Source organism: Globicephala melas, chromosome 12 (genome assembly GCF_963455315.2).
Source record: "Globicephala melas chromosome 12, mGloMel1.2, whole genome shotgun sequence".
Classification (NCBI taxonomy): Eukaryota; Metazoa; Chordata; class Mammalia; order Artiodactyla; family Delphinidae; genus Globicephala; species Globicephala melas.
The window spans coordinates 32,386,543-32,405,715 of record NC_083325.1 but is presented as its reverse complement, the minus strand read 5'-3'; the positions used below and the strand labels follow the sequence as shown (position 1 = coordinate 32,405,715).

The 19,173-nt window shown below is 36.2% G+C and overlaps 1 protein-coding gene across 1 annotated transcript in view; it reads right to left on the bottom strand.

The window, feature by feature from the left end:
* Positions 1-19,173, bottom strand: part of PPP3R1 (protein phosphatase 3 regulatory subunit B, alpha) — a 59,199-nt gene that overhangs the window by 6,608 nt on the left and 33,418 nt on the right. Inside the window, exons 3-5 of the mRNA XM_030877419.3 lie at positions 3,512-3,688; positions 2,374-2,433; positions 664-848 (exon numbers count right to left, since the gene is read on the bottom strand). Coding sequence (XP_030733279.1) covers positions 664-848; positions 2,374-2,433; positions 3,512-3,688 — 422 coding nt within the window. The remainder of the gene's footprint in view (positions 1-663; positions 849-2,373; positions 2,434-3,511; positions 3,689-19,173) is intronic.

Below are 19,173 nucleotides of genomic sequence, written 5' to 3'. Positions count from 1 at the left end.
ACTGAAATTTTTCAAAACTTTTTCTTTGTTATCTTTGCCTTTCCTTTGCATTGCTCAGTATCTCTAGCTTACAGTTAAAACTGCTTTTAACACATCAAAAAGTTAGTATCTTTGCTTTAGGGGCAGGAGTAAAGAAGAGAAGTAGTAAACTGGAAGCTAAGCCGTTGCCCCAGTTTCCACCTAGAGCTAGTTGTCGAGGCCTTCCCACAACTGTAGCCCCTGCCTCTGTGGAGCCCTTGCCCCAGCGTACAAGGACTACCCATCAGTAGCTTAGAAAAATAAAATCACCCTTTTACAAGGCCTAGCTGCTGAGTTTAAGACGGACAGGGACTCCATTTCTGTTGTCCTCATGAAACCAAGCCTCTGGATTCCTAGCTGAAACTCATGAACTCATATTTCCCACAAAAGTATTTTCAAACAACCTAGCTGTTCATTTGGGAGGCTACCAATAATAAGTAAAAGTTACTAGTACCATTCTTGTGGCATTTTATCAGACAATCACTGAGAATAAAATCAGTAACACAACAAAGAACATTTCAAAACCTTGAATATGGAGCAATTAGGCAAAATCAAAAGTAGAAATGTCTAGGGCAAAATAAAGGAATTCTCTATTAAGTGGTATTAAAAATGTTTTCATGAAGTGTAACTAATGAATGTACTTACAGCACAGAATTCTTCAAAGGATATTCTTCCATCTCCATCCTTATCTGCATTTATTATGGTTTTGTCCACGATTTGCTGTAACTGTGTATCTTTCAGATTGTTCCCCACCATCATCTTCAGCACCTGGAAGAGTTCCCCATTGGAAATATAGCCATCTTTATCCATGTCATAGATACGGAAAGCAACTAAAAAGAGAGTAAGGAAAATCAATGGCAAAATCAAAGGCAATCACAAACGAATACTTTCAATGAGAGAGAGAACAATAAGCTGCCAAACAATTAGAATTCTACTCTGAGGACAGCTCCTTCCTACACAGAGATGTCTCTAGGTGAAAATGGTTAAGAGTATATGGGCTATGGGACTTCCCTGGTGGTCCAGTGGTTAAGACTTCACCTTCCAATGCAGGCGGTGGGTTTGATCCCTGGTCAGGGAGCTAAGATCTCACATGCCTCATGGCCAAAAAACCAAAACATAAAACAGAAGCAACAAATTCAATAAAGACTTTAAAAATGGTCCACATTGGGCTTCCCTGAATCTGCCTGCCAGTGCAGGAGACACGGGTTCGAGCCCTGGTCCTGGAAGATCCCACATGCCGTGGAGCAGCTAAGCTCGTGCACCACAACTACTGAGTCTGTGTTCTACAGCCCGCGAGCCACAACTACTGAGCCTGTGTGTCACAACTACTGAAGCCTGCGTGCTAGAGCCTGTGCTCCGCAACAAGAGAAGCCACCACAACGAGAAGCCCATGCAGTGCAACAAAGAGTAGCCCCCGCTCGCCGCAACTAGAGAAAGCCCACGCACAGCAACGAAGACCCAATGCAGCCAAAAAATCAAAAAAAAAAAAAAAAAAAGGTCTACATTGAAAAAATCTTAAAAAAAAAAGAAGTGTATATGAGCCATGGAATCAAGACTGCTTTGGCCAATTAGTGTAGCCTAGTGGTAAGTTATTTACCCTTCCTAAGCTTCATTTTCTGCACATATGTAATTGGGGCTAATAATAGTTCTAACCTCTCAGGTTCTTTACAGTACCGAATGAGATAATATACAATCAAAGACAGCAAATGCTATTACTATTATTCTCATTTGTATCAAAAAGAGTTCGTTTGCAAAGGATGTTTGCATATAGCCTGCACCTCAGAGAACTGTTATAAATACAACATCTCTCTAGTTAAGAGCTGAATGTTTTAAAAAGATATCAGATGTTCCCTATGATAGAGGCAGCCTATGTAAACCAAAATAGTGGACTTCTGGCTAAATAATTCTGAATACAACGAGTGTAAATAAAGTTAACCTAATCATATTAGAGCATTTCTTCTCACTTTCATGCCAACATTTTATAATAACTATAAATGGAATATAATCTTTAAAATTGTGAATCACTATATTGTACACTTGTAACTTATAAAACACTGTACATCAACTATACTTCAATTAAAAAAAAATCTCTTATCTAAGACATGTAATTCATACGGTTGTAGAAGGAAATTCTATTTTCCTTCTATCCAACTAAAAGCAACAATGACACATCATTAAAAAATGCAAACTGCAAATGTCCAGAAAGGATTTTCTCCAGAATGTAAAATTTTTGTTATGTTTACTAAGGATCTAGAATAAAAGACATCTTTTAGAATATTTTAAAAGGAGGTTATAATGCAGTATGGGGTAGTGGTCTTAAGAGGGAGAATGAACTCAGTGGAGAGAAATACTTACACCTCAACTTCTGTTCCTTATCTCCTTTGACACTGAACTGAGAGACTCCCTCAATGAACTCTGAATAAGAATAAAATATGTTTACAAATCAGAAGTTTCAATTTTTTACAAAGAAAAACAACACATACCCCCCCACACACACACACACACAAACCCCTACGTGCTGACAAAAAGATATTTTCTTGCTGCAAAAGAAAATATTACTAGCTGTGTTTAAAACTGAAAAAGCCAAATTTGAAACTTCGTAACAAACGAGGTTCTATATATATACATTTTAATCTGAACCTGGAGTTCTCTAAAGTCAAATCAATTTAAACAAATATTTACTTACGCTACAGAGCATAACACTCAAAAAAAAACCCATATTCTTTAAGCTATTTAACTCTTTTTTCTTAGAATATGACAAAAGGAGGCTTTAAAAAAATTTACATTGTTTGGCAGAAAAAAAAAAATTTTGGATTTCTGGCTCCAAAATTCAGAATCATTTAAATAAACTGTTGGATGTTTCATTAACAAATGGTCATTTTTCTTCACTGCCTGCTAAACACTAAATCATAACCAGTTTTAAAGCCCTTCACTTATAATCCAATTCCTCAAACTAAAATAACAAAATCTGTTGATTCCCTGGTGAAATGAAATGTTTATTTACTTTAAAGTGTAGAATCAAATGGTTAATATTAGCAAAAGCGCTACTGTCTTCGTAAAATCTTAGATTAACTAAATTAATCCTTTCTATGATAATACTCATATCCTTATTACTTCAGCTTACTTTTTATTGCTGACTTAGTATTAAGTCTCATTCTTTTATAAAAGGTTTTAAAAATGTAGCTTCTAATATTGTAAGTTTCCCTAAAGTGAGACTAATTTTCGAACAACAAAAGAAATTCTAAATCCCATTTTTCAGATTACCTTAAAGGGCAATTTGATCATTTATGACCCCAAAAGTAAAAGATCTTATTAGCCCATTAAGGTTCATATATCACAGACTTTGAGGTTTTAATGTAATCTATCTTTATAAGAAAACCAGTAATACACATTCAAGAAAAACTAAATTTTTCAGACATTTTTGTACACAGAGCTGTAAGATGCTATTCACAGATTATCTAACTGGTAGTTTAAAAAAAAACTACTTCCTTACCTTTAAAGTCTACTTCTCCATTCCCATCTGTGTCAAATATATCTATTACTCGCTGTACTAAGGGATTCTGTTGTAACTCAGGCAGAGACATGAACTCTTCCACACTCAAAGAACCAGAATTGTCCAAATCGAGCTTCTTAAATCTCTTTCCTAGCCTTTTAATTTCATCAGCATCAACTAAAAGCAAACAAAAAGAGGCAGCAAGATTTAACAAACAATTTTGTGATAATTATAGGAAAAAAATTCACCACTTATCCAAGAGTTTAATTTCCAATTTAAAGAGTTGCATATACGATTGACTAATTTCTTATAACAAAGAAAATATATCATAAAATTTTTTTTGTTACCCTTTTGTTTGTCTGCACCTGCCATAACATACAACCAACTGTATGCTGAGTAAGATATTACAAGATTAACAATGCTAAGCTGATCATGGAAGTCACGTGGTTTTACCAGGCAGACTAAATCAATCTCTATGTACCAGGCACTCTAATTTTCACTTATCTTGTAAAATTTTAATTTAGTTTATTTCTAGCAGTTCGTGGTTCAAAATTTGAACATGGTTTGAACACAGTTCAATATTCAAAGCCTCCCTCCAACGTTGCCAGCTTCTTGAATATTCTTCTAAAGATATTCTTTGCAAATATGAGCAAAGAAAACCCAGCATTTTTAGATTTTAATCCTTTAATTAAATTTTTAAGAAAAAATTTTATAAAGGTTAAATTTTTAAAGGTTACTATCCGTTTACAGTTATTACCAATATCCTAAAAATCAGGCCCAGATCTTTAAAACAGATCAAACCCGCCTTGGCAGCACCATCAAGTGCTTCAGCTTTGCACTTCGTACAAGCTAAATATAAAGAATTCCAACTTTTGGCACCAACTTTCATCAAAGATTTTTTTCTGCTACTTGGGATCATACTCCCTTAAAACAGATGAACAAGGAAAAACAAACAAACCTCACCCTTTTGACTCATCTTGTGACTCAGAGATACTGTTTTTCATATGTTTTGCCAAGCTGAAACTCATGTTACTTTTCCACTTTTTGTAAGGATACCTTTGGGAGGATTATCTTTTTTAGTAGTTGGAAGTGCCTACATATTCAATTTACATTATATTATACAAAGTATTGTAATAGTTAATCTTATAGTCATACATATATGTATGTCTCTAAAATTTAAGATATTAAAAACTTAGATATTTTAGTCTGAGTTTATAATATAGGTATATATTATAATAATATAGGTATTACTATGGAATGTTTACATGGAAAACAGCAAATTAAATTGTTGAGACCATACCCAGATCACTGCACCCTTGAATATACTCAGGAATAAATGTGAAATCTAGATGGTTTCCTATTTTAACAAGTGATTTCAAGAATCTTATTACCACATAAAATAATTAAGAAGTTGCCTTTAGAGAGCTCATGTTGCTACAGTAAGTTTAAATAAATATTTCCAACTGGACATATTAACGCTAGAGAGTATATAATGTTAATAGAGATAGAAAGGTTGCTTATTCATTCATCATCTTCTCAGATGAAGAAACATTAACCACCTCTCTTTATTATACATGTATTTTTTATCATTTAGAAAAAAAGAATGTAAGAGATTCCCAACAGTAGCAAAGAGATGCAGGCCTCTGGCTCTTCAAGCACTGTTATTACTATACACACACACCAAGCTGCTACTCCACTGTTAGGTGATTTTGAGGTTTCTCAGCATGAAAAGGAAAAGGAATAAGCAGAATGGTAGAAAAATAAATTTTCCTCAAATTTTAGCCAATTCTCCAAATTTGTAAAACAGTAATAAGTAGCAACAAGACTACTCCTTCAGGAAATTCTTTTAATAGCCACTTTATAAATAATTTATTACCTATTAGTCCATAAACAATTTAAAACAAAATAAAGCAAGTCTTATCAAATCCTCCTAGTGATAATAGTATCTTCAAAGAAACAACTAAATGCAATGTGGGATCCTGAATAGAATTCTGGAAAAGAAAAACTTTCCAGTGTCACAATTTCTTTTTTCACTAAAATATACAGTTTAACAGTACTGTAAAAATGTTAATTTCTTGATTTTGATAATGATAATTGCACTTTAAGTCTGTGAGATGTTACCATCAGAGGAAGCTTGGGTGAGTGATATTTGGGAACTCTATGATTTTTGCAACATTTTTGTAATTTTTCCTTAAGCCTCCTCCTATTTGTAGCAACTCTTAATTTTTCTCCTTGTGTTTCATGACTTTGAAACTTCTGATCCAGTATTTTGTAAAATATCCCTCAGAGTGAGTTGCTGATGTTTTTTTCATGATTAGAATGCTTTGGGGCAAGAATACCATAGAAATGATATGTCCTTCGCAGTGCATCATTATCAAGGGGTTCATGTCAACATGTCTTTTCACTAGTGATGCTAATTTTGATCACTTGGCCAAGGTGGTTTCTGCCAGATTTCTCCACTATAAATCTACAATCTTTCCCTCTGTATTAAAATATATTGGGAGAGGGCTTCCCTGGTGGCACAGTGGTTGAGAGTCCGCCTGCCGATGCAGGGGACACGGGTTCGTGCCCCGGTCCGGGAAGATCCCACGTGCCGGGGAGCGGCTGGGCCCGTGAGCCATGGCCGCTGAGCCTGCGTGTCCAGAGCCTGTGCTCCACAACGGGAGAGGCCGCAACAGTGAAAGGCCCGCGTACCGCAAAAAAAAAAAAAAAAAAAAAAAATATTGGTGGGGGAATACTCTGAGACTATTCAAATATCCTACTTTCTCCTCAAACTCTGATCTAATTGGAGCATCACCTAGGTAGGTCTTGTTTGCAAAATTTTATTACTGTGGTATTGCCTAATAATGATTTTCTTTTTCCCTCATTATTAACTGGACTGTTCCTGTCAAAAAACAAAACAAAACAAACCTGTCCCCTTTCCCTATTTGTTTCTTTATTCAATTATTCGTATCAGCATGGATTCATGGGTACTTATTTTATCCTATGGGTTAAAATCCAATGTCACATTACCTGTTAACCAAATTATTCCAGCTTTCTTCTTTAGGTACTACCTCAAGCTGGCTCCTGTGTGACTTTTCAACAATCCCCAATTTGAGCATTTCCTTATTTTCTGGCACCATAAAATGTTCCATTCTCATCCTGACTATGTATTTAAGAAGATATGCCCCAATCTCGTTTGTATGGCAGGATATTTAGAACTATGCTATAGAATGAAAACTATAGATCCCTAATAAGGGATCTTAGAGGTACTGTGGAAAGAGCCCTCAGATATGATAAAATTACCTATGGAGAAACATGTGTTTTTTTTTTTTTAATTTATTTTTATTTCTGGCTGCTTTGGGTCTTCGTTGCTGCACGTGTGGGCTTTCTCTAGTTGTGGCGAGCGGGGGCTACTCTTGTTGCGGTGCGCAGGCTTCCCATTGCGGTGGCTTCTCTTGTTGCGGAGCACAGGCTCTAGGTGCGCGGGCTTCAGCATTTGTGGTGTGTGGGCTTCAGCATTTGTGGTGCGTGGGCTCAGTAATTGTGGCTCGTGGGCTCTAGAGCGCAAGCTCAGTAGTTGTGGCACACGGGCTTAGTTAGCTGTTGCACGGCATGTGGGATCTTCCCGGACCAGGGCTCGAACCCGTATCCCCTGCATTGGCAGGAGGATTCTTAACCACTGTACCACCAGAAGCCCCGAGAAACATGTATTGAATAACCTTGTAAAGACTAGCACAACAATGAAGCCTTATAGTGTTGTCAATAGAAGCTATTGGGTAGTTTTTCAACATAAAGATTAATTTAAAAGTTTTAAAGTCTTCTGTAAAATTCATCTTCTACAAAAGTAATGACTGTATTTCCAATGTTATCCCAAATAAGAAATCAAAACCACTAGGGGGCGCAGATAAAACCTTCATAAGCAGCTCCAAAAAACTGCCTAATTTTATAACAACCTTGTGATTACCCTAGCAGTCTAATATTTATATTCTACACAGAATACTTTAACAGAACAAAGCAAAGAAAGCTCCCTATTAATACTGAAAGAGAATCAAAAGGGCATATTATGAAAAATGGACATTTGTGCTGTGTCTTTTCCTTACAAATGAAAAACTTTCATCCACTTTAAAAGGTCTAGGTTCTAGAGGTATATCATAATTTTCTAATGCTAGAGGCAACACATGCTCTTGGTGTTTCTAGATTAAAATTATGACACACTTAAAAATTATTAATTATCAAATATACAAGAGCTACACATCAGCACCAACAAAAGAATTATCAAGTTGTAATCAAAACGCTAAAAAGAAATTTTAAACCAACTTTGGGAAATAACTGATATTCCAAAAACGCATTATTAAATATACAATTCTACAGGTTTTGCCAAACATACACACCTACGTAAGCAGCACTGCAATCAAGACAGAAGCACATTTCTATCATCCCAAAATGTTTCCTAAGGTCCTTTCCAGTCAATCACAAACACACCGCACCCCCTCCCCACCACAACCCTAGGCAACCACTGTCCTGCTTTCTGTAACTAAATTCTGTCTAGAATTTCACATAAATGGGATCATAGATACGTACTCTTGTGTCCATCTTCCTTTTCTCGTTAAGTTTTTGACACTAATCCAAGTTGTTTCATATGTCAGTAGCTTCTTCCTTTTTATGGCACAGTAGTATATATATAGTCCATTGTACGGATATACTACAATCAGTTTATGCATTCATCTGTTAACAGACATTCCTATTGTTTCGTTTGGGACTATTAGGAATAAAGATTCTAAGAATATTATACTTAAGTCTTTTTGTAAACCAATGTTTTCCTGGAATTGCTGGGTCATAGGGTAAGCATACATTTGACTTTCAGAAACTGTTAAAAAGTTTTCCAAAGTGGTGTACCATTTTACACTCCCACTGGCAATATCTGAGAATTCCAGGAGCTCTACATCTCCTTGCCAACTCGTGAAATTGTGAGTCTTTCTAAGTTTAGCCACTCTGCTGGGTGGCAGCACTATGCAATTATAGTTTCAGCCTGCGTTCCTCTGAGGATTAATTATCTTGAGCATCTTTTTCATGTGATTATTGGCAGCTGATATATCTTCATTTAAGTGACTTCAAATATTTTACCCTTTTAAAAGGTGGGCTGTCTTTAAAAAGTTGTCTGATTCTCTCTTTATACTGATTAGTGCAAGTCCTTTGTCAGGTGTAGGCATTTCAAGTATCTTCTCCCAGCTTATAAGCTGCCTTTAAGGAGCAAAAACCTTCAATTTTGATGAAACCCATTTTTTTCTTTTATGATTCATGTTTTACAAATAAACTAAAAATCCTTGCCTATGGTGGTCGTGAAGATTTTCTCTGATGTTTTCTTCTAGAAGTTCCATAGTTGTGGCTTTTATGTTTAAATTTTTGACCCATGTTTTTTGTACAAGTAAGGGTAAACTTTTATTCCAGTTATTTTGTTCAAAAGGCTCCCCTTACACTGGTACCTTTGATGTTTTTGTCAAAAATCAGTTAACTGTATAAAGTAACATGTTGTACACCTTAAATTTACACAATGTTACATGTCAAATATCCAATTAAAAAAAATTTTTTTAATCAATCAATGGACTGCCCTGGTGGCGCAGTGGTTAAGAATCCACCTGCCAATGCAGGCGACACGGGTTCAAGCCCTGGTCCAGGAAGATCCCACATGCTGTGGAGCAACTAAGTCCATGCGCCATAGCTAGTGAGCCTGCGCTCTAGAGCCCGTGTGCCACAGTTACTGAAGCCTGCACGCCTAGAGCCCGTGCTCCACAACAAGAGAAGCCACCGCAATGAGAAACCTGTGCACTGCAACGAAGAGTAGCCCCCGCTTGCAACAACAAAGACCCAACACAGCCAAAAATAAATAAATAATTAATTAAAGAAAAAAATGTTTTTATCGAGTATAGCTGAATAAAAGACTAGAGTTATTTAAAAAAAAAATCAATCGAATACACACACATGGGTTTATACCCTCTACTCTGTTCTACTGATTTATTTATCTTATGCTAATACCACAGTTTTATGTTTTAGTCTTTAAATCAGGGAACACTGTCCTCACACTTCGTTGTTCTTTTTCAAAATTGTGCCAGCTCTTCTAAGACCTGGGTTTTCCCATATAGAATTAACAATTATTTGGTAATTTTTATTAAAACCCTGCTGAAAATGATTGGGATTGTCTTGAATCTACAGATCAATCTGAGTAGAACTGATACCTTAACAGTATCAAAGTCTTCCAATCTATGAATATGGTACCTCCCTCCATTTACTTAGGTCTTTTTAAGTTTCTCTCAGTGACGTTTCATAGTTCGGTGTATAGATCTTACATATATTTGGTTAAATTTACACTTGAATATCCCAATGTTTTTATTCTATTATAAATGGTATCTTTGTCAATTTCTTTTTTTTTTCAATTGTTCACTGCTGTTATAGAGAGATTCCACTGCTTTTTGTATATTGCCCTTGTATCCTACAATCTTGCTAATAAGTTCACTTCTTATTTCTAGGAACAGGATTTACTACATACACAACCATGTCATCTGAGAATAAAGACAGCTTTACTCCTTCCTTTCCAGTCTGAACGTATTACGTTTCTTCTACTGGACTTAATGTACTGGCTAGAACTTCTAGTACAGTTTTGACTACTATTGGTCAGAGTGAAAAACTACTTTTTTCCCCATGGAAAGCATTCAGTCTTTCATCAACAAATAAGTATGATGTTAGCTATAGGTTTTTGGTAGGTGCCCTTTATCAGGTTGATATAGTTCCCTTCTGTTCCTAATTTGCCAAAACTATTAATCATGAGTGGCTACTGAACTCTGTCAAACAAATGCTTTGCTACAACTATTAAGAAGATGTTTTTTCTCTTTTATTACATCAATATAGTGAATTACATTAATTGATATTTCTAGATAAAATCGTACTCCTGGGATAAACTCCACTTGACCATGCTTTACTGTCCTTTTTACATATTGTTGGATTTGACTTACAAATATTTAAGGATTTTTACACATATGTTCATGGTGAATACTGGTCTACAGTTTTCTATAATGTCTTCGGTACTGCTATTGGTATAACGCTAGCTTCTATTTTCTTAAGGATTCTTTATTTTTTTCCATTAAATGTTTGCTAGAATTTACCAGTAAAGCCATCTGAGCCCTGGAGTTTTCTTTGTGGGAAAGAATTCAATTTTATTAATAGATATAATGCTATTAAGATTTTCTATTTCCTTTTGTGTCAGTTTTAGGAACAGGCATACCTTGAAGATATCGCAGGTTTGGTTCTAGACCACTGCAAAATAGCAAGTCACATGAATTTTTTGGTTTCCCAATGCATATAAAAGTTATGTTTACACTATACTGTAGTCTATTACGTATGCAACAGCATTGTCTAAAAAAAACAATGTACATACCTTAATTTAAAGGTAAATTAAATTATGCTAAGTTTAATTAATAAATTATGCTAAAAATGCTAACCACCATCTGAGCCTTCAGCAAGTCGTAACAGAAACATCAAAGGGGCTTCCCTGGTGGCGCAGTGGTTGAGAGTCCACCTGCCAATGCAGGGGACACAGGTTCGTGCCCCAGTCCAGGAAGATCCCACATGCCATGGAGCGGATGGGCCTGTGAGCCATGGCCACTGAGCCTGTGCATCTGGAGCCTGTGCTCCGCAACGGGAGAGGCCACAACAGTGAGAGGCCCGCGTACCGCAAAAAAAAAAAAAAAAAAAAAAAAAGAAACATCAAAGATCACTGATCACAGATCACCATAACAAATATGATAACAATAGTGAAAAACTTTGAAATATCGCGAGAACTACCAAAATGTGACAAACAGATGCAAAGTGAGCAGGTGCTGCTGGAACAATGGTATCAATACACTTGCTTTATACAGGGTTGCCACAAACCTCCAGTTTGTTTAAGTTTTTAAAAAGCCAAAAAACAGTATCTGTGAAGCACGATAAAGTGAAGTACAATGAAAAGAGGTCTGCCTGTATTCGTTTTTTCAAGGAATTTGTCTTGTTTCATCCAACGTGTAGAACTTATTGGAATAAAACTGTTTATAAAATTCCCTAGTTATTCTTTTAACATCTGTAGGTATGTAAGTGATGTCAGTTGTTTCATTACTAATATTGTTAACTATGTTTTCTTTCTTTCTTCTAGAATGCTTCTTCAAAATGTGAATGCTATGTACCACTAACTTCCTCCTACCTTAGGTAAAAGATACAGTCAAAAATGATTCACCACCTCAAAACTCACAAAGGCAAATGAATACTGTCCAAAGATGTCACAAAAGAAGCTACACACTTAATCCTAAAAATACATTCTTAGAATTGTCTTCAAAGCTCACTGAGTTTCGGGAGAAAATCTGTAATAGAAAAGCCATGTAATGTAAAAAGTTGGAAGAAACCTTGGAGATGAAAAACTCCAGATGAGGATAAAGATCCAGAGAGTTAAGTAAGTTGCTCAGCCTGTAAAGCTTGATGGCAAAAGCTGGGCGACAGGATTTCTTGAAATACTTTCCGATCTAATTTCTTTCCTTGTTAGTTACATCAGAAGAGTTAACATAGAAGGTTAGGCTAAGAGATACTAAACACTGTTGTTCCTCAACCTGCACTCTTGGGCCAAGTATGGAGAAAAGGGAATAATAAGAATATTTCCACTTCAGATAGATAAAAATCAAACAACATATTTTTAAGATGTTCTCCTACTGGTTTTCCTGCTGAAGGTGTTTGTATTACTGTTGTTCTTCTCTTTTCGGTTTATTTACATTGTGGTTCAAATGAGAATATGCAATAAGCATATATTTATAAGATCATAAAAGCACATCTTCAAGTTTTCTCACTAAGTTATTAATAACCCTGGCTTGAAAGTCACACACTTTTTTTCTTTTAACCTAAGTATACCGTGTAGGTCAGTAACATATCTTAATCAAAAGATATGGCTCTCAAAGAGTTCCACTGTTTTTGTACGTCAAATCCAACCCTAACCCATTATATCACATTCTCCAAGCTTTTCTTTTATCTTTTCCTATGATATGCTGCAGTTAAACATATTAGTTGCACTTTTCTTTAGCTTTGTTATCAGTCCCCACCACCAACTCCCCCCAAAATATGGTATTTTCACAAAAGCATGCATATTCAAGAGTCTTCTTTTACTTTCAGCCCCATTTAGTCAAAAGACTTATTTATGGCTGCTCAAGAGCTCAATCTGGTTTATCGCCAAGAATGTAATACTGCATCCCCAGTCTCTGCTTTTTTCCCTTGCTGCCTTGCCTTTTACCTTAACATTAAGAAATTCCAGCATACAATTTATATAATGACTTTTACTTTCTTCTTGATGACATCTTCCACAGACAATTCTGGCTTCTTGCTCTAATTTGAACCACCTGCTTTCCAGGTCCCTGGCATAGTTGTTATCCCAGGATCTTCACTGGTGTCTTAAGAGATTTAGTTTCTTGGATCTTGTTTCATCTTTTTTCTCTAACTGCTCCTTCATTTTTCTGGGTACATATTCAAGAAGGTATGAAAGGTAAATTTGCCAAGTCCTTACATTTCTGGAAATGTCTTTAATTTGGCCTCTCACCTGAGTAATCATTTGGTTGCTATCAAATTCTAGATTTAGGAACTCAGAACGAACTTTGAATTAACTGCCCTATTGCTTTCTAATATCTATTGCTGCTGCTAAGAAATCCAATGCCAGTAGACTCTTATTCTTTTTGAGGCCAACCTTTTCCCTGTCTAGCAGCTCTTAGGATTTTCTTTTTGCTCTTGGACTTTTAGAACTACAAAAGAGGTTGACACCAAATGGAGATCTTTTTTCATCTAAACTTCCCGAGTATCAGAATGCTCTTTCAATCAGAAAATACGATTTTTTAGGTGAAGAAAATTTTCTCCTACTATTTCACTGATTATTTTTGCTTTTATTTCATGTAATATAACTTTTGAGATGTCTTTTAGACAGATGCTATTACATTCTGTATTTGTTCTCCAAGTTCCTCTTTTCTTGCGTATTTTTCCATCTCTTTTGCTCTAACATTCTGAGGGAGATCCAAGAATTTATACTTTTGCTAAATGGCTAGCTAGGCTTTCTTAAACCAGCTAAAGTAACTGTCTTCTACATACCAGCTACAAAATTACTCAATTTTGTGGTAGACTGTGAAATTACTACATGCCATGGACTTCACTGCTGAAACTACCAATTTGTTAAGTGCTACCATGATGCCAAAATTTGACAGTATGGATAAAGAAAACAGAGCTAGCACTTCACTTTTCTTAAGACTACTCATCTAAAAACCTGAAATTTTTAGAATACTGTAAACAATCCAGGCATTGTTTTTTAAAAAGGTACTGTGATGGCAAAACAAGGTAGCAACTTCAAGCCTAGGCGTTCAAGTTCGTGCACTATACTTCATTACTCAGCAATAAAGCTTTACTGAAAGAAAACAGAATATAAGTAATTCTCAGTGGACTAGGTGAAATAAATTAGAGTTCAGGATCACTAATTACTAAGTAAATGATAAATCATGGCTGGTAGATTAAGCAGCATGAATTATTTGATACATTTATGAAGATTTAAACCTAAAGTAACAAGTGTACAAGTCAATTTCAAAGTTAGTGACATAAAATTTTTATGGATATTAAAAGTTTCCTCCAAAGATTTCTGAGATGATAAATAAAGATTTGGGAGTAAACCAGAAATTACTCTTTAGAACACACATCACTGAAAAATTCAAGTGAACTGGAGGGCACGAGGCGCTGGCAGGACGTGGGCCTGCAAAACCATGAGCGAAGCGGGTTCGAGCCCTCGACAGTGGGCGCGAGTGTCCCGCCTGCTCTCCTTTAGCGCAACCCATCGGCTCCACAGGAGGCAATTATGAAGCCCCTTGATCATAAGAAGCTGGATCTGGATGTGCCATATTTTGTAGATGTCGTAAGACGACAGAAAATGTAGCTGTTTATATCTGGGAAGACCTTCAGAAATTTCTTCCTGCAGGAGTTCTTCATAAAGTAAAAGTATATGAGGGCTTCCCTGGCTGCGCAGTGGTTGAGAGTCCGCCTGCCGACGCAGGGGACACGGGTTCGTGCCCCGGTCCGGGAAGATCCCACTTGCCGCGGAGCGGCTGGGCCCGTGAGCCATGGCCGCTGAGCCTGCACATCCGGAGCCTGTGGTCCGCAACAGGAGAGGCCACAACAATGAGAGGCCCGCATACAGCAAAAAAAAAAAAAGCATATGAAACTGACAATAATATTGTAGTCTATAAAGGAGAATAACTCTTAGAGGTTAGTACTATAGAATGATTTAATTTCTTTCCATATTTGAAGAAGATCTTCATCCCCTTGGACAATTAAGAAGTCATCACATAATTGTTACATCTCCGAATTGTGTTCTGGAGCACTTGATTTACCGGAATCATTGTGAGTAAGACCTGTTTTAAACTCAAATCTATCTTAAAACCAAATTGTAATGTATTCTGAGTATCATTTAAAGAGTGTTTCACCTATAGATTAAAATCATTTCAGCAACAAAAGAAAAAAATTAAAGTGAGTTAAGCTGGTACATATAAGAAAGAAAACATAAAAGAATGCAGAAAAAAATAAATGTAAAATATTTAAAGCAAACTCAAAAAAAAAGAATGCAGAAATGAAGGAGGAAATCAAATTAACTTTAGATTAACCTTTTCAGTGAAAAAGTTTTGTTTTCAAAACAAAGAAAAACCCTAGTCTAAGTAAAGAATATGAACATGTAAACCTCGCTGAGACAACTGACTGTGAGCAGAAATTAACAGCACAAATTGAAGTCAATATCTCTATGTTTTCAAGTCACTTGTAAGTATTTAAACCAGAAACAAAACTGATTGAATGAGACTGTTTACTCAAAATGAGAGCAGTGTCCTAATGGCTAAAGGTGTCTTCAAGGTTTCTACAGATAGTTCATTATGCAAAGGGAAACGTTCCTTCAGAGGCTGCCAAGCTCCTCTTGGTTCACCTTCTAACGAAAGAAAATTGAGAAAGCTCTTCAGATAAAAGACTGTTTTAGTCTTTCATCTACATTCAATCTACAAAATAGTCCCTCTGTTCACCAACTTTATCAAAATTATTCAGAATTATACTGGTTTTATCAACAGTAAAAAAATATTAGTTGAATCTGACTTTCCACTCATACTTCCTCCCGTGCTCCAATCTAGCCCTCTGCTGAACTATCTAACCTAGTATCTTGCACTCAGCCACTTTTCCAAATTATCATGCCAAGTTACAACAACAGTCTCAACTTTGAGCAAATCACCCCAACAGAGTATACATTTCCTACTCCAGACAGGCTAGCCAACAGACAGAAACAAAGTCACAATGGCCTAAAATAATTTAACTCAACAAAAAGCAAACACTCAATTAAGAGACAAAAAAAAAATCAGAGAATACCTAACTATGTCTTAGACAAGTCCAGTTTTGCCTAAAATCATTCATGTAGACAAACATAACATTAAACTTGTAAGAGTTACTATAAGAGAGGCTGTACAGTATTGTTATTAAAAATATAACTCTAGAGCACGACTGCTTGAGATTAAATCATGGTTTTGTTACTCTACCTGCTGCTGTGTGATCTCAGGCCAGTTATTGATGCCTGTTTTCTCATCTATACAATGGGGAAAGTAACAATATCTCTTTCATGAGGCTACTGTGAGGATTAAGACGGTAAATAAATGTATGTGAAATGCTTAGAACAGTGCCTGGCATGTGTTAATGCCATGTAAGTACTTGTTATTATTTATGAAAACAAGTGGGGTGATTGGTAACTACTGGGTTTTTCTAAAGATACAGCCTTTAAAATTATCCAACTAGCTGTCTCTACAGTCCAGCTCTGAGCTCTTACTAGCTTATTCAGTCAACAGATACTTACTCAGTATCTGCTCTATGCCAGGCATCGCACTTCCACTTCCACTGTCAATACCTCAAATCTTTTACGGGTGAAAATGAGTTCAACCGCCTCTTATTATTAAGGCTTGCTGTACTGCATGCCATACTTAACTATAATTAAATAATTACTTCTCCTTGATATTACTCTTAGTTATTTCCCGCCTCCTTTTTCCACTCATTAAAAAAAAAAAAACAACTTTATAAAGGAAACTTTCAAACACGTACAAAGGTTGAGAGACTCATAAAATGAATCCCACATATCTATCACCCAGTTTCAACCACTGACACATTAGAACCTTATTTATACACCCACTTCAATTATTTTAGAGCAAATCCCAGACATACCATGTCCTTATAACTGTTCAGTGTTTATCATCTATCTCTAAGGTATTCTTTTACACCACAATATTATTACAACTAAAACATTAATTATTAATAATTAATTCCTTGATATTAAATAATCAGTGCTCAAATTTTCCCAAATAGCACAAATGATTTTACAGGTCTTTCCACTCCATCAGATTTAGCAATTAGGCAATGTGTCAATAAAATGAAGGTGACCATGGGAATTCCCTGGCGGTCCAGTAGTGAGGACTCTGTGTTCTCACTGCCAAGGGCCCAGGTTCGATCCCTGGTCGGTAAACTAAGATCCCACAAGTCACACGGTGTGGCCCCCCCAAAAAATAAATAAATAAAACAAAATAAATAAATACAAGGAAGGTGACCTTAATAACAACAGTGTCAGCAAAGTAGTAGGAGATGAAAGCCAGATTTGAGCAGGCAGAAATAAGGAAATGGAGATCACTGTATATGCTCATGCAAAGCTCAAATATGAGAAAGAAAGGAGAAGAACGGGGAGGCACGCGCAGGATCAGGATCAAAGGGGAGTTGATTATGTTTGTAACGTGAAGAAAAATGAAGACGCGGAGACACAGGTAAAAACAAAGAGAAACTAAAAACATAAGGTCCTAGAGATGAGAGGGGATGAGATCAAAAGCACAAGTGCCAAGGCTGACCTTGAATAAGAGAGGTATAACCTAAACTCTGATATTGAAAGGAAGGAGTTATTAAGCATGAGTACGAAAATGGGAAAATTTCCGTGTGTGGCAGGCAGGGGGTGATGGGGTGAGGAGGTAATGAGGTTAACACTTAAAAATGTTCTCGGTTTTCTTAAGCATTCGGAGATGAAAATCACTGATTAAAGGTAGGGTACTGGAAAGAATTATGCAGGGGGTTTAGATAAAATATTGAAGATCTGGATGGAATTTAAGGAAACTGAAAGGGACAAATGACCAGACAGGTGAAAGAATTAATCAGCATTCAAATCTTATGTAGATTTCAAAAAACAATTTCAAACATCACCCCTTCCATGAAGCTTTTCTTAATTTTCTTAACCAAAGGTAATTTTCCCTCCTTGGAACCTTTGCTTCTATTGCTCATAATGGTTTGTTTCCACTGTAAAAATTGATGCATTTCTTCTCTTTATCCCAGTAGCTAGACTGTAAGCATTCTGTGGGTACTTATCTGTGTGTCACAGGGTTAAAAACAGTACTTTACAGCATACAATTTAGAATCTTACTACCGTTTTAAAAAAGAGCATAATTTAAATACTAAAAGAACATATGAGACAGTAACTACTAAGGTGAGAGGACTACTGAAGGCCTCACAGAGAACACAGACCTGAGCTAGGTCTGGAAAGGAAGAGAAAGCACAACTTGAACAGGGGAAGTGTAAAAAGTAAAGTGCCTCAAGGATTGGTTTTAACATTTTATACATGGTAACAGCTGTTTACAAATAACACTAAGCTCTCCCATTAATAAAGAAGTTTTGCAAATGAGCAAAACAAGACTTACTACAATGTGTGGGTGGGGAAAAAAGTGGTGGTTTTAATGTGAATACGTTCAAATTCATCCAAATCATGTATAAAATATATTCTAGTAAACCAGTTAGAAAATAGAGGAAAACTACATTTTTACTGGATGACAGAAGAATTCAGACAGATTCATATCTAGTTGAACAATCACTGACAAGTACAGATCTTTAGTGACAAGGCTCAAATTTCATCAAAGCACAGATGAAGTCCTAAGAAAGAAGACTTACTAAGTTCTAAAGATAAAACGGAAAGAGATAGCTTTTAACACTGTATGAAATCTATTTCAAATACTTACTATTTAAAAAAACTTGGCTTTCACCATCCTGGATGTAGCGAGGGGAACATCCATCTTGCCTTTTGCCCTGGTACATTTTTCTTTGCAATCAGGTAAATGACCCTCAGTCCCAGATCTTAAAGGAGTGCAGAAGGTAAGAACCTGGGACATCTTGCCCCCTTAGGACCTCTGTTCCCTGACCAAGAAACAAAAACTAACCTCCTAGTACCTCATACTTTTCAGAGCTGTACTCCCAACAGCCTACCCCCACTCTATTTGCAGCCTGAATCCTAGCTAATTACAGGCTTCTACACCTCCTTCTTGCCCACTAGCAACAAGAGGAAAACACCACAGGCTCAAGCTGAACAGTAAGTGGCAAGGCACAATTCTGAGCAGAACTCTTTCAATTCTAAAGAAACTATACAACTGACATGTCAATTATGGCACAGACAAGAATTATAGATCTAGATAACACTCGGAGCACTAGTCTGTAAGTACTCTATCTTGACCACATTTCAGAGGTCAAACAAAAACAGCCATAGACAATGTGAGTAAATGGGCATGGCTGTGTTCCAATAAAACTTTATTAAAAAAACTGTAGGT